This window comes from Canis lupus, chromosome 20, assembly GCF_011100685.1.
Source record: "Canis lupus familiaris isolate Mischka breed German Shepherd chromosome 20, alternate assembly UU_Cfam_GSD_1.0, whole genome shotgun sequence".
Taxonomy (NCBI): Eukaryota; Metazoa; Chordata; class Mammalia; order Carnivora; family Canidae; genus Canis; species Canis lupus.
Genome location: NC_049241.1, coordinates 6,139,848 through 6,165,024, shown reverse-complemented (window position 1 = coordinate 6,165,024; position 25,177 = coordinate 6,139,848). Strand labels below are relative to the sequence as shown.

Below are 25,177 nucleotides of genomic sequence, written 5' to 3'. Positions count from 1 at the left end.
GAGGCATCCACACCGCGAAAGCCGAGGGCGCCGTCAGGGCCGCGCACACGCCCGCTCTCTTCAGTGAGATCCGGTGCCCTCCGGGTCCCATCCCGCCCCACCCCCACCGCGGGGGTCTCCGTGCCTGGGCTAGTCCCATTTCCACCACCTCCCAACTAGCTGACATCGGACAATAACTGAGGATGTCACATGTTAAACGAATCTTGCGAGGCCGCTGTGGGGATTAAACGAAAGCAGCATCTGTCTATTCCAGGGGAGGACAGGAAAGCGAACTCGCTTACACGCGGAGAAGGGTGAAATGGAGGAACAGAAAACGCGCCTCCAGGGCCTGCGCAGGCGCTCTCCGCAAACACCCGGCGGGCGCTCCCGCGGGCTCCGCGGCTGCGCATTCGGCCCGGCTTTGCGGCCGCACTGCTTGACGGCAGCGGTCTCCGCCCTCCGGCCGGCGTTGCCGAAGTAACGACAAGCGCGTGGGGCCGAGAAAGGTAAGGCGCGGGCTGGGCTGCCCGCGGCGTCCCGAGGCGCTGAGCGCCGTGGCGGCGGCTCGAGGTGGGGGTTCTGCTGCGAGAAGAGTCGTCGCCTTCTCGGAACCCCCCCCCCGGAAGCGAGAAAGGCGTGTAGCCTTCCCCCGCGTGGCACAGCCGCCCCAGAGTGGGCCGGGCGGGGAGCCAGGCTTCCTGGTCGCGCCCGAATCAACCCCCTCTTCTGCGAGCACCTGTAGCCCTTTGTGCTGCTTTTCATTCTTTCTGAGGAACTGGACGTGGCCACGTCCAGTACTGGGGGCCGGGGACGTCCAGGTGTATCGGACACCCTCTCTGCCCCAGGGGAGCCTCAGCCGCTGGTGCGGTTGCTGGGGGGCGGGGGGCCCTCGAGGAAGTCTGCAGAGGGGTGAATTAAGACGGGGAGTCGGCACTTGGGTGGGCCCTGCACACTCTGGCTTGCGTGCGGTCATGCGTGGCGGTCGCAGCCCCCGTCTGGCCAACACCTTGCACACGGCAGGCCCGGTACGAGGCGCCTTCGCAGTTACCCCCTTCATCCTCACAACAGCCTTCAAGGGGTTTAGGTTTTGTTTATGTGGCTTAGTCTCACGTCCTAACTTGAAAACTCCCCAGGGGCTGGATTGTTCGCCTTGTCCCTTTCATCCTTGCCTCCCATAGCCCAGGAGGTACACGGTTGGAGCTTCAAACATTTTTTAATTGGGAGAAGGTGAGCTTTACTGAGTAGGAGGTGTTAACCAGGTTTGTTTGGCAAGGTCCTTCCAGGGGGTCGGAAAATTAAATGGAGTTCCCTCTCCCGTTTTTGTTTTGCTTGGAATAAACGTTTGCTGAGCACCTGAACGGTGTTAGCTTGTGTGTTCAAGGGAAACATAAGCCCTTTTTTTTTTTCTTTTTTAAGATTGTATTTATTCATGAGAGGCACAGAGAGAGAGAGAGACACAGGCAGAGGGAGAAGCAGGTTCCACGCAGGAAGCCCGACGTGGGACTCGATCCCGGGTCTCCAGGATCACGCCCTGGGCTGAAGGCGGCGCTAAACCGCTGAGCCACCCGGCTGCCCAAGCCCTATTTTTCATAGTAAAGTAAATGGACCTAATGCTACTTGTATTTGGAGGCAAGTATGCCGCCGGCCCCCGCCCCCGCCCCCAGCGTTTGGGAAAGGAAAAGCTACATCCTTTACAGGTGCATAGCACTCGGCCCCTAGGGAGCTGTTGGGAGTGAGTTTGAATCGGCTATTCTGTCACCAGTAGTTGGCAGCTGTGTGACTACATGTTAAGATCACCTGGGTCCCACCCCAGAATTTCTGATGTAATTGCAGGTAAGTTCTGAGCGTTAGGAGTTTTGAGATTTCCCCCAGGTGATTCTAAGGGCAGCCAAGCTTGAGAGCCACTGTTGTATACCACCCCAGGTTAATTAATCTTATTTCAGTCGTGTTCCCTGCTTGAGAGTCTCTGCATCAACTCCAAGTCTAAACCAGCTTTCATGTTCCAAACCCCTTGACAACTGGCTCAGTCATACCTACACATCTGTGTGTGTGCTTCAGACATGGGTGGTCTTTTAGGCCAGACTTCTTGCAATGCTGTGTCTCTGTACAGTGGAGCTTTGGGCAAATAACTGGCCCTCTCTTCCTTGTTTGTGAAAGAGGATGCCAGTACCCATCTGTGTACCATATAGCACAGTCAGTGCCTAGCATGTTGTACCCATGGATGATGATTACCTCTTCTCAATTTACTCATGCCATACCTTGACATTATGCTGTTCTCCTATCATGGCACTAAAGAAACGTGTCGTAAATGCCTACTGCAGATATGGAGAATAGTGAATTCATTCCTTTCTCCCCTCTTTGCCTTTCAAGTCTAGTACAAGACAACTCCTTCACAAAACCATGAAACAAGATCGTTTGGTTTGTCCTACTGAATTTTTAAAATAACAGCTTTATTGAGAGACCGTTACACATACATAAAACTCACCCTTGTAGGGGACCCCTGGGTGGCTCAGTGGTTGAGAGTCTGCCTTTGGCTCAGGGCATGATCCCAGTGTCCTGGGATCAAGTCCCACATCAGGCTTCCTGCATGGAGCCTGCTTCTCCCTCTGCTTATGTCCCTGCTTTTCTCTCTCTCTGTGTCTCTCATGAATGAATGAATGAATGAATGAATGAATGAATGAATGAATGAAATCAATCTAAAAAAAGCTCACCCTTGTAAAATGTACAATTCAGTAATGTTAGTATATTCACAGAGTTGGTCAGCCATCACATCATCACTGCACTCTGGTTTTAAAACATTTTCATCACCCTCAAAAAAAAAAAAAAATCCATACCTATTAGCAGTCACTCCGCATTTCTCCCTTCATTCAGCAGCTGGCAGTCACTAATCTACTTTGTGTCTCTATGGATTTGCTGTTGTGGACTTTTCATATTAACGGTCTTATACAATATGTGGTCTTTTGTGACTGCTTTCACTTAATGCTTTCAAGCTTCATACACACTGTAGCATATATCAACACTTCCTTTGTTGCTGATAATCCATTCTATATGGATACATCACAATTTTTTTAATCCATTCATCTGTTGATGGACATTTGGTTTGTTACTGCTTTTTTTAACTATTATAAATCATACTACTGTAAACATTCAGGTACAGATTTTTGCATGAACATGTTTTCAGTTTTCTTGTATCTGTACCAAGGACTGGAATTATATGGGTATTTTGCATTTAACATCTGAATGACTTCCAGACTTTTCCAGTGCTGTTCAATTTGAAGATGAAGAAACAGGGCTCAGAGAGCTTAAGTGGGTTGTGCAAGGTCACATGATAATGATGGCAGGTTTGCATATATTGGAGGCCTATCAGCCAAATTCTTGGTAATTTGGTGGGGACAGGTGACTTGGGGACCCTACTCTTCCGCCATCTTGCCCCACCTATCAGCCAAATTCTTGAAGCCTGTTCTGCCACATGGGCAAAAGTAACACCAGATCACAGACTTTGAGGTTTAATGGAAAACAATGTTTTGTGGCAGGAACCTTTCTGTCACACACATACAGGTTGAAGTACAAAGTTCTTGACATCAAGTGTCCTAGCTCATTCTTGGTATTTTTAAGAGTATAGCATCAGTCTGAGGGAAAATTCCAAACTAGGCAAATTAAAATATAACTTCATTGTCACTTGTTTGAGATAATTTAATTGGAAGTTCTTGAAGTTAGCCATTTAACATTTTCTCTTTTCTTAAAATTCCAAATGTAGCATATACAAGTTAAATCCTAACCAGAAGTTAAGTTATAAAAGTGAAAAATCTCATAAAAGTCCAACTTGTTCCTGGAAATGCCTAGAAAGTTTTTCACTAGATTGCATCATCTGCCTCAAAAAAGCTGACACGGCATCAAGTGTTAGAATAAATTGCTGTTTCTTCTGTTGAATACTAAATGCAATCATTGGCTTAGATTGAAGGATAAGTTGGCAAATGACAGTTTAGCTAAAATGCTCTTGGAAGAAAATCTCTTAATTGTTCGTTAATGTGCAACATACGTGGTTTTGTTAGGAATGCTTTACAGCAGTGTGTGTGTGTATATATAATGTATATATGAGTCATGCTCAGTATGTAATTCCCTTGAGGGATCTTACTTAAAAATTAAATTCTAGTGTTTTGCTGCTTAGCATACTTAGTCAAGTCTATGAAGGTTCCAACTTGCTGATTCTTCTTTTTCATAGTTATCTTTGTACTTGATTTATCAATTTCTATAACTCTTCCTTGGTCTGTGTTTTCCTTTGTCCTCATCTAATTCCTCCGTTTCTTTGAGAGGGCAGATAAAGGTATCACACAATGGGCAAGGCAAGATATTTTATTTCTTTTTAATGGTCATAAACCCATACAACCACTTACCTTCCTCAGGATTTGGCCATTGTCACTGGCTGTTTCAGGCTTGGTGACATCCATTGCCCAATAGATGCTGGTATTAAGTGCAGGAGGCATTTTAATAAGCAGTCTTACTTCATTTTCTGGATCCATGTAGATGAAACGTGTAATATGGCTCCACTGTATCTTCAAACACCAGATCTGCTGTCAGCTTAAATTGAACCCGGGACGAAGGAGCAGCAGATTCAAGCCTCCCTTCTCATCCTGGGGTGTCTGTTGGAAGAGTGGAGTGCCTGGCCCAGACTCTTGCACTGTGTACACTTTCTCCCCCTTGCATGTGGTTGAGTTTTCCTAAGTTAGATGTATCTGCTGGGGCTTTGTTTCTTTATCGCACAATGCACTCAACTTCATTTCCTTCCTTTAGCCATTATGGAATTGCAGCCTGTTGTGGTACCTTCAGTTTGCTTTCGTATGTGTTATGTGCTTGTTTTGTCTCCTCAGATTGAATATAAGGCCTGGAAGGGAGAGGTACTGGCTTTGGCTTCCTTTACTTCCTCAGGGTGCTGAGTGCACGCTAAGTAATCCCATAATTATCCAGAATCCTTTAGCTCCTAACCTTGAGAAATAGTGGGCCTTCAGACAAAGTGGGTCAGATGCTGCCTTGCAGCAGAACCCAGGGAGAAGAGTGGAGGCTTTGGAATTCAGCAGACCTGGGATCATCCCAAGGGGCCTTTTACAAAGTCTCTCTAACTTGAACCTATTTTCCTCACCTGTAAACCAGAGTTGGTAGTGCTCACCCCATAATAATAATTAAAGCAAATACACACATGATGCTCATTATGTACCAGGTACTCTTCTAGGCCCTTTATGGGGGGTCTTAACTCTAAGGTAGAGTCTGTTTTTATCCTTATTTTGTAGATAAGGAAACCAAAGCATAGAGAGATTAAGCAGCTTTTGCCCAGCATCACACAGGACATAGTAAAACTAATTCCAGTCCTGGCACTCTGGCTTTAGAGTTCCTGCTCTTCACCACTAGTATGTGGTGGTACATAACAGACCTGAAATGGTAACTGTTTCTGTCATTGTTGTTATTAATTTACCTTAAACATGGAGAGATGAATGGCCTTTAGAATATATATTAAGGTCCTTTTTTGGAAAAGGAAATACTGAATAGATTTAATTCTATGAGGACAGTGTCTCTTTTGGCCTTATCTTTATATCCCCAGCATCTCTGATTATCAGAAGGTCCTAGTAGGTACTCAGTAAATGCCTGTTGTTTGAGTGAAAGAATGGGAGTAATCCTAATAGGAATCCTATTGTGCTTGCTGTCCATAGACTTTTGCATGGCATGATGACTTTGGGCATGACACTAGGCCTCAGTCTTGTCCACTCTAGTTAGAAATATTGCCACTGACTTCTTGGGCATGGTTGTGAGAATTGAGATATTTTAGGTGATGGATTAGTAGTGCTTGTACAAAATGTTCTCATTACTCTTTCTTCTAGTTCACTGCTTTTAAATATTTTATTTTTCCCACAGACCACAAAATTTTCTGAGCCTAGAGATAAATGCACCCCTGTTTTTGATCAATATAGTTATGGATTGGCTATCTGTTTCTTTCTCCTTATTATACTCTTTAAAAAACAGTTACCCCTGAGAAATGGCAGAAGCAGTTTTCCGTGCCCCAAAGCGGAAAAGAAGAGTATATGAGAGTTTTGAGTCTCCACTGCCCATCCCTTTTGGTCAAGACTGTGGGCCTAAGCAAGATTTCAAAGTGTTCACAGCAGAGATGATAAACAACAATGTAATTGTGAGGAACACAGAAGATATGGAGCAGCTCTATGGGAAAGTAAGTACTGGCGGCTTTGGCATGGCTACTTCCTGACAGTCCTGAGCCAGGGTATCCTTTTTGTTTCCTCCCATTCACTCCCAAAATCAGACCATAATTGACCCATATTCTTTTATTGCCATTCAATCCCATGTAGGAGAGGAACTACACAATTTGAATCAGGTGCCCTGAAGCCATATACTGATGAGGAAGGCTCCCCAACCCATGAACCCACATTTCAACAATAAACTGCAATCAGTGCATTGGCCTTTCTTGTTTTTAAGTTACAGAAACCATGCATATTCATAAATATGCCAAGCAATTTACAGAAATGTAATGGGTAAAAACTCCCCACTCCCATTCCATCTCCAGAGATAAACACAGAATGGCATATTGTTCTGGCTCAGGGACAGATGAGGCTTCAGCATGTACTCTGACTTGTTATCTGTGCTCTCATCTGTTTGGCGACCTCTTCTTAGATAAGGACAATTTCCAGTTTTTGCTGTTTTCCACCAATGATAGATTCAGGTTGAGATTGATAGCTTGCTTTTTTTATTTTATTTTATTTTATTTTTTGGTCCATAGCCAGTTCATTACTTTATTATATATATATATATATATATTTTTTTTTTTTTTTTTTAAAGTAATCTCTACCCCCAGCATGGGGCTCGAACTCACAACCTCGAGATCAAGAGTCACATGCTATATCAACTGAGCCAGCCAAGTGCTCCAACTGGGGCATTTTTTAAATAGCTTTATTGATGTATAATTTAGCGTCATAAAATTCACCCATTGTAAATGTGCAATTCAGTGATTGTAATAAATTCATAGAGTTGTGCAACACCATCATGGTCCAGTATGGGGGATTCCCAGCAGGGAATGCAAGTACCATTGCACTTAATCCCTGTTCCCACTTCCAGCCCATGTCACCCACTGATCCACTTCCTCTCTAAAATGTGCCTTTCTAGACACTTTATATAAAATATATATGTTGTAGCCAGTTTCTCAAGGTGGAATACAGCATGTGGCATTGATTCCTGGTGATGGGGGTCTAGGCTAAGGCCCTGCCTCTACCTGTCCCATTGCCTTGAGCTTAGTTATAAGGCACTTAAGGTATACTGAAAACTTACTAGAACTCTTCAAACAATCAGAGATGAATGCTAAGATCTTCGTTAGTAATCATTAAGTAATCAGAGGGAAAATGTAAACCTATGAAAAATAGAACAAATCTGTTGTTAACTCAAATAGTTGTTTTCCCTCAGCTAAAAAATTGGCGAACTAAACATGAACTAACTTTGTTTTCTCTTTTCCTGGAAGGGTTATTTTGGAAAAGGTATCCTGTCTAGAAGCCGTCCAAACTTCACAATTTCAGATCCTAAGCTCGTTGCTAAGTGGAAAGGTAACCTTGTACCTCATTCTGTCCTTTTGGCAAATTATATTCTTTCATCTTTGATCTTACATTTCAGATTACATAGGAAAATTCTTGAAAATGTTATAGGAAAATTCTCTAGACTTGAAGTAACATGCACAATGACGATTTTACTCCTAAAACTAGCAACCAGAATAGGGTTCTGATGTTTGGTGAAAACACGTTCTATCTAATTTCTGGAGTCATCAAAAGTATTATTCAGGCTTTTCTGTTGTTGAACGTTGACTAGCAGAGTACTATGCATGCAGAAGGTACCATATGCAAATAAGTTTTACATTTTTTATTTCTAGAATTAGAATTTATTTATTTTTATTTTTTTTAAAGATTTTGTTTATTCATAAGAGACACACAGAGAGAGGCAGAGACACAGGCAGAGGGAGAAGCAGGCTCCATGCAGGGAGCCCAACGTGGGACTCGATCCCGGGTCTCCAGGATCACACCCTGGGCTGAAGGCGGCGCTAAACCACTGAGCCACTGGGGCTGCCCTAGAATTAGAATTTATAACGATAACCGTAATAATGAATTTGTTAAAACATTAGCTAATGTGTGTAGTTCTTACTTGCTTGACTTGCCATATTTAACTTAAAAATATTTTACCTTCATGTATTAGTCTGTGGAAGTCTCATGGTGATTGCATAACCAATGCCAGCAGACTAAAACATCCTTAGGATTTTTGTAAGAAAAAAATACAAATTAAAACTGCACTAAGATACTATTTTAGCAATCAGATTGGCAAGAATCCAAAAGTTTGACAGTAGTCTCCTTGGGGAGGTCCAGAGAAATACTCTCCATATACTACGGATGGGAATGCAGATGGTACAACTGTTACAGAGGGGAATTTAGCAATGCCGAGCAAAATTATGTATAGATTTGCTTTTTTTCCCCCATCAATCCTCCTCCCCCGCCAACCCCTGGTCACTTTAATATGTTTTCTGTGCTTATAAGGTTGCCCATTCTAGATATTTCATGTAAGTGGAATCATACATTGTGAAGCCTTTTGTGTCTTCCACTTCGGACGTTTTCAAGGGTCATCCGTGTTGTGGCATGCATCCAAATTTCATCCTGAGTAATATCCCGTTTTATGGATATACCATGTTTTTTTTATCCATTCATCCAACGATGGACATTTGGGTTGTTCCCATTTTGGGGCTGTTATGAAGAGTGCTGCTGTGAACGTTCATATACAAGTAATTGTGTGGACGTATATTTTCATTTCTCTTAGGTATTTACCTACGAGTGGACTTGCTGGATCATACGATAATTCTGTTTTAATTTCTTTAGGAAATGTCAAACTGTTTTCCACAACTCCGGCGGCCCCGTGTTACATTCCTACCAGTAGTGCACAAAGTTTCCAATTTCTCCACTTGCTGGTTTCTGCTTTTGGATTTATTCATTTGTTTATGATAGCCATCTTAGTGTGAAGTGGTAAAAGTTTTTAATATTAATCAAGTCCAGTTTATCTATTTTTTTCTTTTGTTATCTATGGTTTTAGTATCATATTTAGGAAGCCATTGCCAAATCCAAGCTGATACAGATTTACCCCTGTGTTTTCTTCTAAGAGTTTTACAGTTTCAACTCTTAAATTTAGATCTCTGATCCATTTTAAGTTAATTTTTGTATGTGATATAAGGTAGGGGTCTAGCTTCAGTGTTTTGTCCATGGATATTCAGTTGTCCCAGTACATGCATTTACTTTCAACCCAGCAGTTCCATTTCTAGAAATTTATCTTTCAGATACACTGGCAAAAATATGAAAAGAATAGCTATTCATTGCAACACTGTTTCTTATATTAAAAGACTGGAAAAGGGGGATCCCTGGGTGGCGCAGCGGTTTGGCGCCTGCCTTTGGCCCAGGGCGCAATCCTGGAGACCCGGGATCGAATCCCACGTCGGGCTCCCAGTGCATGGAGCCTGCTTCTCCCTCTGCCTGTGTCTCTGCCCCTCTCTCTCTCTCTCTCTGTGTGTGTGACTATCATAAATAAATTTAAAAAAATTAAAAAAAAAAAAATAAAAGACTGGAAACAACCCAAATGTCCATTAGGAGAGGATTAGTCGATTAAACTGTACTGCATTCATATAATGAAGTACCATGGAGCTGAGCTAAGAATGAGGGATCACTGGGATGTATTTCTAAGCGAAAGAAAGCACAGTAAGGCAGAATCTATGTAGTGTGCCATGGTTTATCTGAAGGTGGGGGGATATAAATATATTTTTGAAACTTTAGGATAAACCATAGATTCTTTTTAATGCCTATGGGGGAGGGCGGAACAGGATGGAGAAAGAGGTAAGACTTTATAGATTTGACTTTGGAACCTTGTAAATATATTACATGATTGCAAAACAAAGTTAAATTTTAAAAAGTAATTTAAAAAACGGAACTTACGTATCAGGTTGGCAGTATAGCCACAGAGGAAAACTATTTTGAATGACTGTAAACATGGTAAATTGAGGTAATCTGTCCTTTTTATTTTTTTAAAGATTTTATTTATTGATGAGAGACACACAGAGGCAGAGACGGAGGGAGAGGAAGAAGTAGACTCTCTGGGGGGGGGGGCCCAAAGCAGCACTTGACCCCAGGACTCTGGGATCATGACCTGAGCCAAAGGCAGATGCTCATCCACTGAGCCACCCAGGTGGGCTTCAGATTCAATCCTAATAGAATAGACTGTGTCAGTTATCTCCTGGCGCAGTGTTGTTTAACCAACCAGTGGCTTTCAGCAGCAACCAAATTGTTCACAAGTTTGCTAGGTAGGTCTGCTGATCTTGGCTGGATGTGCTCATCCATCTGGTTAGTTATGGAGATCAGCTGACTGCTCTAATGGAACTAGTCCAATAATGGGTCTAGCTGGACTCACTGGACTCACTACTGTCTGGTTGTCAAATGGCTGGTCTAGGATGGTCTCAGCTGGGATGAGGGGCAGGGGACACAATGTTTATCAACTGGGGTGAGGGATGGGGGGCATCATGTGTATCAACTGGGATGAGGGGTGGGAGGGCACCATGTGTTTTATCTTTGGCAGGCTAGCCCAGTTATGTTCTCATGGTTTTGGTGGAGGGTCACAAGCAAGCCCCAGTGTGCCACTGCTTTTCAGGCCTCTGATTACAGGGTTTGCTATTATTCCAACTGGTCTAACATCAAGGTGTTTGGCAGATGGAAGATCTGAAGAATTGGGGCCATCAGTGCAATCTGCCCTATACTCAAAGGAAGAATGGCAAAATAATCTTCACATTGCTTTCAGCCATTATTTTATAGGTGTTACCATTGGTACTGTTATTCTGAGACTGTGGTATGTATATTGTGTGAAAAACAAATGATTAATTATGTTGGTATGGTTGAGAGCCAAGATTTTCATATGAAACATCTATATCAGAAAGCAAAGGAGCTTATCAAAAACTGCTAGGCTTATTTCAAAAGAAGATATGCAGGCCAAAGATGGAAACATTTGAGCATCAATAAGAATAATAATATAGGGGCGCCCAGACGGCTCAGTCAGTTAAGTGTCCAACTCTGATTCTCTCTCCCTTAAAATAAAAAAAAATAAAAAAAATAAAAATCCAGTCATTGGTAATAATATCCCTGAAAGGGATATTTATCCTGGTTCATGCTGATATATGCCAGAAGAAATTCCTGGTTTACCTGTGGAGGATCACCATTTTGGAAATTGGTAAACATGAACTGGTTCTCGGGGTAAACTGAATAGTGAGGGACTCCTCTTTATAGATTCCTGCTAATAAACTAAGAAGGAATAATAAGAATGTCACCATCTTGAGTCCTCTGATAAAGCATTGTTCACCAATGGTGTTGATAACATACAAAGAGACAACATTTTTTTTGTCTTGGAAACACACAGTACCACCCATGAAGTAGGCTGCCCAGAATATTGAGCCTGAATCTGATCAAGCCTATAGTTGCACCAATTTACAGGAAACCAGGTCAAAGAATGTATTAAGCCAGTGCTGCTTAAAAGTAGTGAGGACTTACAAGATAAGTCCTTTGTACCAGAATGGAAATAGATCCCATACTTCTTAGCTATTTATCTCTGGCTTTCTTCTCCATGAAAATATGGCTGTGAAAATAAGGTGAGCTGAACTAAGCAGTGTGCTAGGTGAGACTCATAGAGTAACATAGTGTGAGACAGTACTTGGTACAAGCCCTTCTTGGACCATCCACAAGCAGTTCTGAGGGCAGACCAGGAGGCAGTTGTATAGGACAGAAACCCGTTGCTTCAATAAATGAATTACAGGGAAGAAAATCATGGTGGGGAAACAAATATTAATCAACTTCAGATGTATCAATCAGTTGTAATATAAGAGCCTTATATAGATTTTGAGTCAGACTTTCCAAAAAAGAAAAAAATTCAGACAATGCATAGGTTTGGATGAGGCTAAGGAATTAATTTTTAAAAGTGATAAGGGTATCACAATTTCTTTTTTGGGGGGTTAATAATTTCTTTTAGGTAAGCTCTATGTCCAATGTGAAACTTAAACTCACAACCCCAAGATGAAGAGTTGCATGCTCTACCAACTGAGCCAACCAGGCACTCCCCCGCCCCATTTTTTAGACAACTGTTTTTTATATTTTTAAAGAAGAGTCTTTAAAGAAATACATAATTAACTACTTAGCGATGCTGTGATAGAATGTGAGGGATCTTTTTCAAAATCATCTGGGGACGAGGGGAGTGAGCAGAAGAACAGAGAAAGCAAGATTGGCCATGAGTTGTTAAAGTTGAGGGATGGCAACATGGGAATTTATTATACTATTCTCTTTACTTTTGTATGTCTGAAAATTTTTTTGTAATGCATGTTTCAAAAAGAGTGGAAAAAAAATAGCATGCTGACCCCTACCACCAGCTTTATCAGTTACTAATATTTGGTCAGAAACAGAAAGATTTCAAATAGTATATTGATCTTAACAATTGAGAATCTTTTCCTTATCTGTATAGTAACTAAATTTTGGAGAATAACAAAAATTTGAAGGAAATGAATTTATGCCAAGGAAATAGAAATTTAACTTGTGGACTGCCCTGAAGAAGTAAATCTCAAATGTCCATTTTAGGATGTTCTTCAAAATTCTGGCTTCAGCCTCATCTTCCACCTTCTCTATCCACTTTCTTCTACTTATTGGCACTATAGCCACCTTGGGCTGCTTGCCATTCCATGAACCTGCCATGGATTTACTCTCTCTCAGCCTCTCCATGGCTTCCCCTGCCTGTTTTCCCCTGGTCTGCCTGGTGAACTCATTCATTCTTCAGAGCCCTGCTCAACTTCTCCTCTTCCATGATGTTTTTTACTAAGCCTTTCAGGCAAAGCTAGCTAGTCCTTTCATAACCCTTTACTTGGTCATATATCAGCTTGGGTTAGAATCAGTCATTTCTGATCTATCTGCCCAACTAGACTGAGTGTCTCTAGAAGAAGGGATTTACTTTATTACTTCTGTATCCAGTGCTTGGCACAAAGACAGCTGTCAGTAAAACTAGCTAAATTATCATTTTTGTTAAATTACCAGAGGGAGGGAGGTCATGACAGAGAAAACTGACAAATTCCTGAGGAGGTAGAAATCTTTGAACTTTTAGGGTTTTTAAAGCTGATGATCATCTATTCTAAGCCTTTAATGTGCTGGGAAGAAAGCTGAGTTTGGGTAAGGAGAAAGGAGTTGCCCAAAGGCAGAGTCAGAGAGGATGAACCTACACAATCAAATGATCAGTAAATAAATAACATTGTAGGTGGAAAGGTTCAACCAGCCAGATGCCCAGACCTCCCAGGTCCACACCCAGAACCAACACTGCCATGAAATTGTGGGTACATGTGGGGTGCTTTCACTAACGATGTCTTAAGAAGGGACACCTGGGTGGCTCAGGTTGTGACCCCAGAGTCCTGGGATCGAGTCCCACATTGGGCTGTCCAGGGAGTCTGCTTCTCCCTCTGCCTATGTCTCTGCCTCTCTGTGTGTGTCTCTCATGAATAAATAAATAAAATCTTTAAAAAAAAAAAAAGATGCCTTATGGAGCACGGAAAAATGGGGATAAAATGCCTCAACATTCTCATCTGAAAGTGGAGGGCATATACATTCAGAGGTGGCAGAGGGGTTTCCTCTTGCATGCCATTGCTGCCATGCTACAGGTGTTAGATTGAGAACGATTTCAGGGTCACATCTGGGCATAGCAAGAGTACTGAGATCAGTCAACATTGCCTTCTGATGGGTTCAGGGGGTAGGTTCGTGAAGTAATGGCATATAAAGCACGCCCTTGCTAGTTGGGCAGGATCAGTCAGCCTTCTAAGATGTGTGATTTTGTGATTCTTGAAATTTCTTTGTCTTTTCTGGATTTTCAGTGGGTTTTTTCCCTTTAAGGAAAATTTGTCTGAACAGAACTTCTTTATTGTTACAGATATGAAGACAGACATGCCTATAATCACGTCAACAAAGTAAGTCATGGTGACCTTGGCTTAATTATGGCTTAAATCAGATCTGTTTGTAGATAACCTTTTCCAATGTGATAATGCACACCTTTTTTTTTTTTGATAGTAGATTTGTCCTTGAAAATTATGTCTGAATTTTATGTGGATCAAATCATTTGAAATGTACTGTTTATTTTTTAAATAATCCTAGGTCAAATCCTTTGCCACTTGAATTCCTTCCAAAATACAATTACCCTGTAATGTGTATGTCTTTAAGTGCTAAAGTGCTTACGCATAGATCTAAAACTGGCCTCCTGCCCAGTCTTCTTTCCTCCCTCTACACTTGAAGGGTGAGAGAAAGGCTTTTGCAGAGGCTCTTCCTCATCCACTCATACAGTCACAAATCCTTCCTTTCTTTGCATTCTTCCTATTTCCCAGAACTTTTCTCCCTCTCTCCTGAAGCACACACACTGCCTGGCTGTTGCTGCCCATCCCACGATCCAGCTTACATGTCACTCTCCTGGAGGTTTTCTCATTACCATTACCCTCCCTTGGTTGGGGTCGTTCTTCTGGTTCCCACACAGTCTGCCTTGGCGCCCCTCACCGTGCCGCCCATCATACTAGACTGTCAGTTCCTGGAGAGCAGGGACCATGCCTGATTCTTCTCTGCAGCCCCAACACTTAGTGGTCCCTTGGTAGGATTTTGTGGACTAAACATTCATGCATTTAAATCCTCATTGTCGGGACACCTGGGTGGCTCAGTGGTTGAGCATCTGCCTTCAGCCCAGGGCATTATCCTGGAGACCCAGGATCGAGTCCCACGTTGGGCTCCCTGAATGGAGCCTGCTTCTCCCTCTGCCTGTGCCTCTGCCTCTTTCTGTGTGTCTCTCATGAATAAAGAATTTAAATCTTTTAAATAAATAAATAAAATCCTCCTTGTCCTGAGGGGCAGCTCAAGTTGCAACTCTTCTCTAAACCTTCTAAAAATATTGAAGCCCACATGGTTTTTCATCTTGTTTCTAGCACATACTGGCAGAATCTGACAGCTCCTCTTTGCTCCCGTGGCCAGAGAAGTTGCCAGGGGCAGTGACACCAGGGAGATCTCAGTGGCTGCTCTGGCTATACCTGCAGGCTGGATGTGGGGGTGTGGGGGGGACCTGCTAAGCCCACATCCCAGGAGGAGCTGAAGTAAAGCTGCAGTCTACACCAGGACTCAGAAACCACAGAAGCCTGCCCCTCAGAACTGAACCCTGATCCAGCTGGCAGTGGACATGACTTGATGTCAAGCCAGTCTTGAGTATGTGAGGTTCTGGATAGGGGAAGATTATCACCTGCTTGCGGTTATCCCTTTGTAAGTTCTACAGTAATAATATTGCAAGCATTTTATTGATCTTTGTTATTAGTTCCCCAGGGATACCATAGCTTAAAAGAGCAGAAATTTATTCTCATACTTCTGGAGACTAGAAGTCCAAAATCAAGGTGTCAGCAGGGCGGTGCTCCCTCAGAAGGTTCTAGGAGAGGATCCTTCCATCTTCCCTGTCTTAGCTTCTGGTGGTAGCCAACAATCTTTGGCCTTCCTTGGCTTGTAGCTGCATCTTTCCTGGCTCTTCCTGTCATCACATGGAGGTCCCCCTTGTGCATACCTGTGTGCCTCTGTCCACATTTCCCTCTTCTTCCAACAAGGAAACGAATCAGTATGATTTCATCTTAATTTAGTTACATCTGCAAAGACCCTGTTTCCAGAGAAGTTTACATTCAAAGGTGCCAGGGGTTAGGATGTAACCATACCTGACAGTTCTGTCAGAAAATTATGCCCCCCTAGTCAATACTTGATTAATTATTTGGCCATAATAATTGCAGTCACAATCTAAATTGTTAAATGTTGAAAGAAATGGGCTCATTTTTCAGGTTAATTCTCCAGCTTAAGTACATGTTATAATTATTTCTCTACTATTCCCTCTGAAACTCTGATCCCTTTCTTAAGTGAATTCACTCTGGCCTTATTCCAACAGTAGTTGTCCTTAGATGATGAGAAATTTCCATGTAATATTTTCTGGGGGTGAGCATCAGGACCTTCAAGTGACGCCCTATGTGATGCATGTAGGTTGTGTCCTTGAAGGGCCACCCATGAGGGAGGTAGTCTCCCCTCCTATTTGTAGTCCTTTATTCAGCCAACATCTACTGCAGGTGCCTGTGTGTCAAGCATTGGGTACATGCTGCAGATACAAGAAGAGGAAAAGATTTCATCTCTTTTCTCGAGGGATTTACAGTCTAATGGAGGAGGAAGAGGAGTAAATAATTGCACCCTTTGGTAATAAATATTATAGTGAGATATTGCTGATATCATCATCATAGCCAACAGTACTGGTTGGTCCAACAGTACTAGTTACTAGTCTATGTTCTTTACCTGATCATCTCAGTTCATCTTCTCAAGAACCCTTTGAGGTAGGTGTAGTCATTTCTATCTCATACATGAGGAACCTAGAAGTGGCTTGTCCAAAATTATTTCCTCTCAGACCAGGCAGTTCAGCTCCAGAGCCTCCAAGGAATTGACACATAGTGAGAACAATAACATGGTTGTACATGCTGGCATTTATTGGACATATCCCATGTACAAGGTCCTGTACTAATAACAGGATTATCTCCTAAAGTCCTCATCTCACCCCTAAAGGTGGTTAGTTGACAGGTGAGAAAATGCAGCCCGAGAGGTTATGTAACTTGCACAAGAGCAGTACTTGGACCAAAGCCAACTGACCCAAAACTGTTTTGCTGTGAGTTTCCAATGATAAATAGGCATTAATCAGTAGGTGATAGAGAAAGGTGTTCACCATGCAAGGGGAGGAGGTATGTTCAGGGGCATAGAAACAGAAGAAACAGGCGTATTCAGATGGTACACCGTTCTGTAATCTGGTGGCCCTGAAGTGGGTCTTCTTTTCACCAGTCTCACTGCTGCTTCTAATCATAGCCACCACCTTTTCCTCCTGCCACTCTCTGCCTTATGTTTCCTGACTTTTACTTTTCACTTTTCTCTTCCTGCTGCTTCTCCAGCAGTGTCTGTGGTTAATCGCAGCAGGACTTGGCCTTTTAAGGCATTGCCAGCCAATGAGAAGACACCTGCTCTGTGACTCATATGCCATATGTCTCAGTCATTTGTGTATCTGGCTGTTTTCATTATGAGTCCTGCTCAGAGGCTTTCTTCACATGCTTTTGCAGCCATGGTTTGAGCTTCCATAAAATGAACATCTGGCCTCTTGCAGAAGAGCAAAAAGAGATGGTGATGCTAAGTGATTTAGCTCAGAATCTCACAGAAGAGCCAACTCCAGAACCCAGATCTGGTGCAGCACTCATCCCCACAAGGCTGCCCCCGTTCTCGAAGAGCAGTTAATTAAAGTGTACATTTCCATTCATTAAAAATGTTATTTGTATTTTTTAATGTAATATGTATAAGTCAAAATGATCTTTTAAGTCTCCACCTAAAAAGCCCATAATCATATAAGTGACAAATATTTATCGAGTACTTTCTATGTGCTGAGCATTGTCCACGTATTGTCTCCTTTAATCCTTATAACAACTCCTTGAAGTTAGTATGGTTACTCCTGGTTTACAGATGAGGAACTGAGCCTTAACAAGGGTTGTGTAGCTAATATAATAACCTGGTGAAATGAGAGTTTGAACTTCCTATCTGCCTTGACTGCCCTGTTGCAGAGTAAAGCAGTGGCCTGTGTGGGCTCTTTCTCTCTCTCAGATCTTTTGCTTAAAGGGATAATTGTTGAACCTTTCATTCAGTGGTTCTTTCACATATTTTGAGTCAAGGAATTTTTTTTTAAAGATTTTATTTATTTATTCATGAAAGACACACAGAGAGAGAGGCAGAGACACAGGCAGAGGGAGAAGCAGGCTCTATGCAGGGAGCCCGATACGGTACTCAATCCTGGGACTCCAGGATCATGCCCTGGGCTGAAGGCAGGCGCCAAACCGCTGAGCCACCCAGGCATCCTGAGTCAAGGAATTTGATGAAAGTTGTGGATCCCTTCTCTGGAAAGGTACATATTGACATAAAAATTTGTGTTCAAATAAAGGAGATTCATAGATCCATGAAGCCTGGAAAACCAGTGTGTAGGTGGTATGAAGAGCAAAGATTGTTTTTCAATCTCTCAAATAAAAGTTTTTTTCTTTTTCAAGATTTTATTTATTTATGAGAGACACAGAGAGGCAGAGACATAAGCAGAGGGAGAAGCAGGCTCCTTGCGGGGAACCTGACGCAGGACTTGATCCTAGGACCCCAAGGATCACAACCTGAGCCAAAGGCAGATGCTCAACCCCTGAGCCACCCAGTCACCCTCAAATGAAAGTTCTTTTAAATGTATGCAACAGTGGCCATACTTTTCATACAGGCTGGGAGACACCCTGCCATTCTGAGCAGCTCCATTTTTTATTGTGATTATTAAGGTAATAACCCCTTCATGCAGTAATAATCTTAATGTACTCATCTTATGGTTGGGGGAAAGCACAAAGAAGTTAAATCATTGGCTTTGTCACATCACAAGTGACAGAGTCAGGCTGAACCTGAAATGTGCAATACACATTCATGCATACAGTCAGGTGTGAGAGTAGCCTTGCTAGGTTTTACTCTTTAAATCTAAGATACAATTCCAAATATATAGGAAGGTGTGCTCATCCTTATGTAGGATAGACAGGGTGTGGCCAGCTTGGAGATTCTTCTGAGGAATCAGGGTTAAGCAATCACAAATCTTAAATATAGCAGAGGCCAGCCGCCTCATTCAATTGCATGTGAGATGTTGCAGTTTATAAACTATGACATATTCAGTCACCCACATACAAAGCAAAATACTCAAGATGAGGAGTAAAATTATCTGTCTTCCCACAAACCATGCTGTCAAAGCTAACAGCTGTAGGTAGAGGCAAAAAGTGCTTGAGTTTCACATTGCCTTTAGCTCTTGCACTGAAGAGATTTCCAGTATGGTAGCCTGACACTGCGTGGAGGCGTGTTCCAGTGGCATTGTCACATGGTGACATCTATTGTCTTGTGACTTTTTGTAACTTGAGAAGTCATGCCTTTGTATTTGAAGAGCAAAGCAAATATTCCTCATCAAACTATATTTTGAAAATTATTATGAGAAAAGGCCCTTTCTGCTCGGATGCTTGGCAATATTATAGCACATAATCATTTCTTGCCATATGCAGTGGAGACCTTAGTAGTTACTGTGAAAAATGTTGGCTGAAATTCTCATTTTTCATTCCAATACTGAACAAAGGCTCTTTATGTTATGAATGGGATATTTTTTTGAAAATGTGATATCCAAAATTGAGAATAATGTAAAAGAAGTCCTGACAAAGGATGGCCATATTATCTTTGTGTTTACCTAAATCATTTGGCCCACCTGTTTTAAATTATATAAATATTCGTACTTTGTCAAACCAGGGTCAAAGTTGGTTTTTTTGTTTTTTTTTTTTCAAATTAAGGTTAAGTGAAGCTCTAATAACAAACACAAAAGTAACAAACATGCTTATTGTAGAACAGTCAGAAAACACATAAAAGTATAACAAAAGCATATACATATAGCCCACTACTGAGAAAAACTGCTATAAACATTTTGGCATACTACCTACCCATCTTTTCTGCAAGCTCTGTTTTCTTTTGAATATTAAAAGTCAAGTGTTGCTGACAGTATTTTCATTTTGCAGGTATCAGCATAGTGTAGAATGGGCCACAAAGCTCATGCAAAGACAGGGGCAGGATGAGAGTACAGTGCGTAAAATCCTCCAGGATTACACAAAACCACTTGAGCATTCTGGTATAAAAAGGAATGAAGAAGGTCAGCGGCATGACGAGCTGAACTCTGGAACAGTTTCCAAAATGGAAGGTACCACAGATAGAGAGGAACTTTCCATGATGAATGGGGACTCGGGTAAGTCTGTTGGCATGGAGGGTCCCAGCAAGCCATCAGACCACCAGCAGCAGGGCTCTGGGCCTGACCCACTCACTCCAGATGGCCTGGATGAATCTGTGGTAGAGGGTGCCACACTGCAACACTGCCCTCTGCCTCAAATTCACTGTGGCAAAGATGATGGTCTCCTCCCCACACCTGGGGACACTCAGCCTGGGGACGGGAGCCAGCAAGCAGATCTCTGTGCCAGAAAGAGAGGGCCTGGTGATGAGTACGTGCTGGTGGAGGAAGATGTGTATGATGTGAGCGAGCAGGAATGTGCCCCAAATGAAGAAGTAAGTATAGCCAACCCTTGAACAACATGAGTTCAAGCTGAATGGGTCCACTTATACATGAATTTGTCTTTTTTTTTTTTTTTTTTAGCAAATAGTACAATACTGTAAATGTGTTTTCTCTGCCGTATGATTTTCTTAGTATTTTTTCTCTAGCTTTATTGTAAGAATATAGCATTTAATACTTATATAAAATACGTGATAATTAGGTGTTTCTATTATTGGTAAGGCTTCTGGTCAACAGTAGGCTTATTAGTAAAGTTTTGGGGGAGTCAAAAGTTATACACAGATTTTCTGTGGTGCCCCTGATCTTTGCATCGTTCAAGGATAAACTGAAGAAAATTAGTCGCTTCCTCCAGAGCCATCTGTTTCTGGCCCCTAGCAGATGTGGCCTAACCAGGATGTTCCTTACTCAGAACTGGTAACAGGCTCATATTAAGTGCCCAGGGTATGTGAGAGGTGGTGAGACCCTCAGAGGGAACCAGTGGATGCTGGCTCCCAGCTCCATAGTTGTGAGGTCTATTTCTACTAAAACCTCTAAGTTTGTGAATAACTTAACTTTTTAAAAATGTGTAAATTAAAGCAGGTACAATGGTATTCTTTCCCGCAGCATCTGGGTGATTCAGTCACTTAAGCATCTGCCTTTGCCTCAGGTCACGATCTCAGGGTCCTGGGATTGAGCCTCACGATCAGGTTCCCTGGTTATGCATACATGTGTGTGCCCCCCCCCCTTTCTCTCAAATAAAATATTTAAGAAATAATATTCTTTCCCTTGGGTGGGAGAAAAAGAAATGCTGTGGTAATTGCACATAGTCTTAAATAGAGCTGTAGTGGAAAGGTCTCCAATATGAAAGTCAGCACGGGAGCACAGGCAGGATCAGGAGCCACTCCACTGAGGGATGTTCAGTCAGAGACAGTTGCCCTAGAATTATCTGCAATAGCTAAAAATGAGAAAATCTAGTGGTCAAGTAGTATGTGAAACATGAGTTTGAAGAAATAGTGTCTAGCCTTTAGATTGGGGTTTATGAAGCCCTAATGAAGAACCTAGGCCCACACTTGTTAGATGCAAGAGGGTGAAAAGAAGTATATAAATTCCACCAACAAAAGGATCACAACTGTGGGGAAAAATTCATGGGGAACAGAAAGAAAATGTTGATAGTAGAAACTAAAACTTCTGTTTCCACATAATTATAAAAAAATACGTTTTTAACAGTATTAATCCAATAAATGTGAATCTGGGAAATTTATAAGAAAAATGTGTGTTTTAAAATGCAGTCTGCTCTGTGTAACGTGTAGCGCTTCCATTGGTTCTGTATGTATTTTATTTCTTTGCAGTTGGCACCCAAAAAGAGATTAGTATGCAGAAGAAATCCATATAGGATCTTGGAGTATTTGCAACTCAGCCTAGAAGAGGTATGTTTCCTGCATGTTACCTTCTCAGCCTGTGGTCTCAGGGCCCAGGCAACCTATAAGGCGGTCCAGTTGTAAATGAGTTCTCTATGTATTTTAGTAAGTGAGTATTTAGTAACTGAACATTACAAATTGGTATTGAAATGACCATAGGCAACTTCCAAAGCAGGCCTGCCTAAATTACACTTCTTAGCCTTCATTTCATCAAGCCTAAGATTTTAGGGGGAGCCTTCCTGTATCATGGTTTATATACCATACCACTCACCCATTTATTTTATTTTATTTTTTTTTTTTTATTTATGATAGTAACAGAGAGAGAGAGAGAGAGAGAGGCAGAGACATAGGCAGAGGGAGAAGCAGGCTCCATGCACGGGGAGCCCGACGTGGGATTCGATCCCGGGTCTCCAGGATCGCGCCCTGGGCCAAAGGCAGGCGCTAAACCGCTGCGCCACCCAGGGATCCCCCACTCACCCATTTAAAGTATATAGTTCATGGTTTTTAGTATATTCATGGATGTCACCAGCTTTTTTTTTTTTTTTTTTTTAAGATTTTATCTATTTATTCATGAGAGACACACAGAGAGAGAGGCAGAGACACAGGCAGAGGGAGAAGCAGGCTCCATGCAGGGAGCCCGATGTGGGACTCGATCCCGGGTCTCCAGGATCAGGCCTGGGCTGAAGGCGGCGCTAAACCACTGAGCCACCAGGGCTCCCTGTCACCAGCTTTTAAAGCTATGATGCATGCTTCAAGTCATGTCATGACTGCTAATTACATAAGTGGATTCCAGATATTTCCTTCTGCCAAATTACTCATACATGTTCTCTCAGTGCAACAGCAGCGTTCCCAAAAGTTGGCTAAAAGTGACTTTCTAAAACTGCATCATAAATTTTCCCTCTGATTTAGAGTTCTTCTGTCCCGTGTTCATGTGTCAGCCCCTCCTCCTTTGCTTATGTTTATATGATACACAGAAATGTCCTTTCTGCCCTTGAGAATTGCACCCCTTCCTCATGCTCCTTCTCCAGAGGTGCTCCTGCCTGTCATGGGTGGCTCCTGCAGTGTTTAGCACCATTCCCAATGTACATGTGGGTCCCAGGAAGTGCTTGTTGACTGCATCCACATTGGCAATATTTTGGACGTGTCCACAGAAAAGTAGTTGTGTCTCTGGATTTCCTTGCCTGTACCTCCTTCCTTGCCATGAGGCCACATGTACAAAGAACAGACTGTTGGACTAGGAAAGGATGTCTGGAATTATTTACTTTACCTCATTTTACAAATGAGACAGCTGAATCTGTCATCAAAGATAGTAGCCGGTAGCCACATGTGACTATTTAATTTAAAATACAATTGAGCAAAACTCAAAATTCTGTTTCTCAGTTGTAGCAGCCGCATTTCAAACACTCAGCAGCCGCATATGGACAGTGGTGGCTGTACTGGACAGCACAGGTGTAGAGCACTGACATCACAGGAAGTTATGCTGGACAGCACGGTAGATACCCATTCTCTAGGTGCTTGGGCTCTCCGGCCCTTGATTTCTTCTCTCTAAATGAGAGTTATGTCATACCTTGCTCAAAGATGTTCTGGGAACTTATGTGTAATGGGCTCAGCACAGTGCCTGATGTATAGTAAATGTTCAATAAGTGTTAGTGCCTGCTTTTCTTGTCGTTATCATCATTATTAAATTACTTGTAAAAGCTATTTAGTAGCCAATTGGAACATTTTCTTTTGCAATCAGTATTTACACCAGTGTTCCCTGGGTACTTACTATGTGCCGGGCACTGGGCTAGGTACTAACAATACCGAAATAAACAGAATATGGCTCCGGTCCTAAAGATAGCCCAGAAATAATTACATCCAATGCGGTCTGTGGATTGTGCCAGTATTCTCCTCTAGTATCCTTGTACCCAACGCCTGACATCTATCAGGTGCTTAACAAATAATAATATTTATTAAATGGATGCATACAAGATGTGGGATTTGCACAGAAACTGTTGGGGCGGGTGGTCCAAAGGGTTACAAGCTAACAGAAAAGACTTTACAGAGTCGGTGATATCTGTGAATGGTCAAAGATAAATAGGAGATAGCCAGTTGGCTATCTCTGGGCAGCATAGGATCTTTCATGTAGGTTGGTCCTGGATGGCAACACAGGAGGACTAGATCATGGAAGGCATGTCTACTGGTATCTACCAGGGGTCTGACCTGGTCATGGAGGCACTGCGGCACTGCAGGAAGCTGTGTCAGGGAAGGGCAGGTGCCGGAGCTACACCAGTAGGAGGGTGGGATGGAGGGCTGACGCCAGGAGGAGCTGGCCATTGTCTCAACTCTGGGAGGCAGCAGCCATGGGCAGAGAACGAGCATTGGGTATCAACCTTACTGTTACAGTAGGTGACCAGTTGTGTTCCATGTGATGCTTTTTACCAACAAGAAAAGGTGCTGCTGTCTGCTGCTCTCTCCCAAACACTCCCTGAAGAAAGACAAGAGTAATGGGAGGTAGGTGAGATTGCTCTGCATTCTTGGAAGCTGCTTGTTCTTGAGGTTATTCCAGAGAGGTGTTGCAGTTTTCAGGGAGTGTGTGATTAAACCTACCTCTGCCTCTCAGGTCTGTTTTGGCAGATTTCCTCTCAATCACCCATGTTTGGTGTACCAGTTGTACAATTTAGTGTTTTTCCATAAATGTCCATCAGGAACATGGACGGCCCTTCTGTGGTGATTCAGAGCAGTTCTCTCGGGTGCTTGGGAATGATAATAACCACAGCTGACTTAGAGATCTGTTACTGAGAACTGTTTTTCCATTATAATGCTTTGGGACCAAACTAGATTTAGTGACATGACATTAAAACCATCATTAAACTCTTCCCTCTTTTTTGCTTTGATAGTAAAAACTTACTAATGAGATCTCAAGGGACATAATCACCCACCTTCCCAGACTTCCCCTGTCTTCTGATGATTTAATTCTAAATACAGCCAACTCAGTTAAGATCCATTCCATCTGTAATAAATGCCTAAGAGCAGTTTGTGTGCATTCATAAAAGGCATTTATTTTAGGCCAATATATATTAATGAGGCATTGGTTTCATCAGTTTTTAGAGAAGCATTCATTTACTGATAATGGAAAGTTTTTAAAGAACTTAAATTCTAACAGACAACAGGAAGGAGTCTTTTGTTTGGCAAGGAGAGGATTGAACTTTTCCAGGCTATAATATCTAAATGATTTTTTAAAAAGGAGGGAAAACTAAAATGAATGGAGCAGTTAGGTGCTTCACATAGCCTTTAAATTTTTTATGAGATTTAATCCCATTAAATCTTTAATAAGGCATTTTCATCCTCATTTTGTAGATGAGGTAGGAGAGCTTAAGTGACACTTCTACGGGCCTGTTAGTGAAGATTTCAGCCCAGCTCTACCACATCCCAGAATTCTCACTGTCGCACCATTCTGAACCAAGAAGTGACAGCTGGGAGAGCCGACAGGGGAATCACTTGGCTCCTTGAGGACCCAAGTTTTCCTCCTCCGTGGCACCTTCTGGCCACTGTGT

The 25,177-nt window shown here is 42.4% G+C and overlaps 1 protein-coding gene across 6 annotated transcripts in view; it reads left to right on the top strand.

Annotated features, from left to right (window-relative positions):
• The first annotated feature begins 376 nt into the window (after positions 1-376).
• Positions 377-25,177, top strand: part of TSEN2 (tRNA splicing endonuclease subunit 2) — a 58,376-nt gene continuing 33,575 nt past the window's right edge. For 4 of the 6 annotated variants that reach the window (XR_005374566.1, XR_005374567.1, XR_005374568.1 and 1 more), the window contains exons 1-6: positions 1,463-1,608; positions 5,992-6,193; positions 7,490-7,571; positions 13,987-14,023; positions 19,703-20,240; positions 21,573-21,650. Coding sequence is in view for 3 of the 6 variants with exons in the window: in XM_038565614.1 (XP_038421542.1) it covers positions 6,005-6,193; positions 7,490-7,571; positions 13,987-14,023; positions 19,703-20,240; positions 21,573-21,650 (924 nt within the window). In the remaining 3 variants the exon portion in view is untranslated. Of the gene's footprint in view, positions 486-1,462; positions 1,609-1,666; positions 1,813-5,991; positions 6,194-7,489; positions 7,572-13,986; positions 14,024-19,702; positions 20,241-21,572; positions 21,651-25,177 lie in introns of those variants that run through there. The other 2 variants (XM_038565615.1, XM_038565616.1) reach the window with 2 other exon arrangements.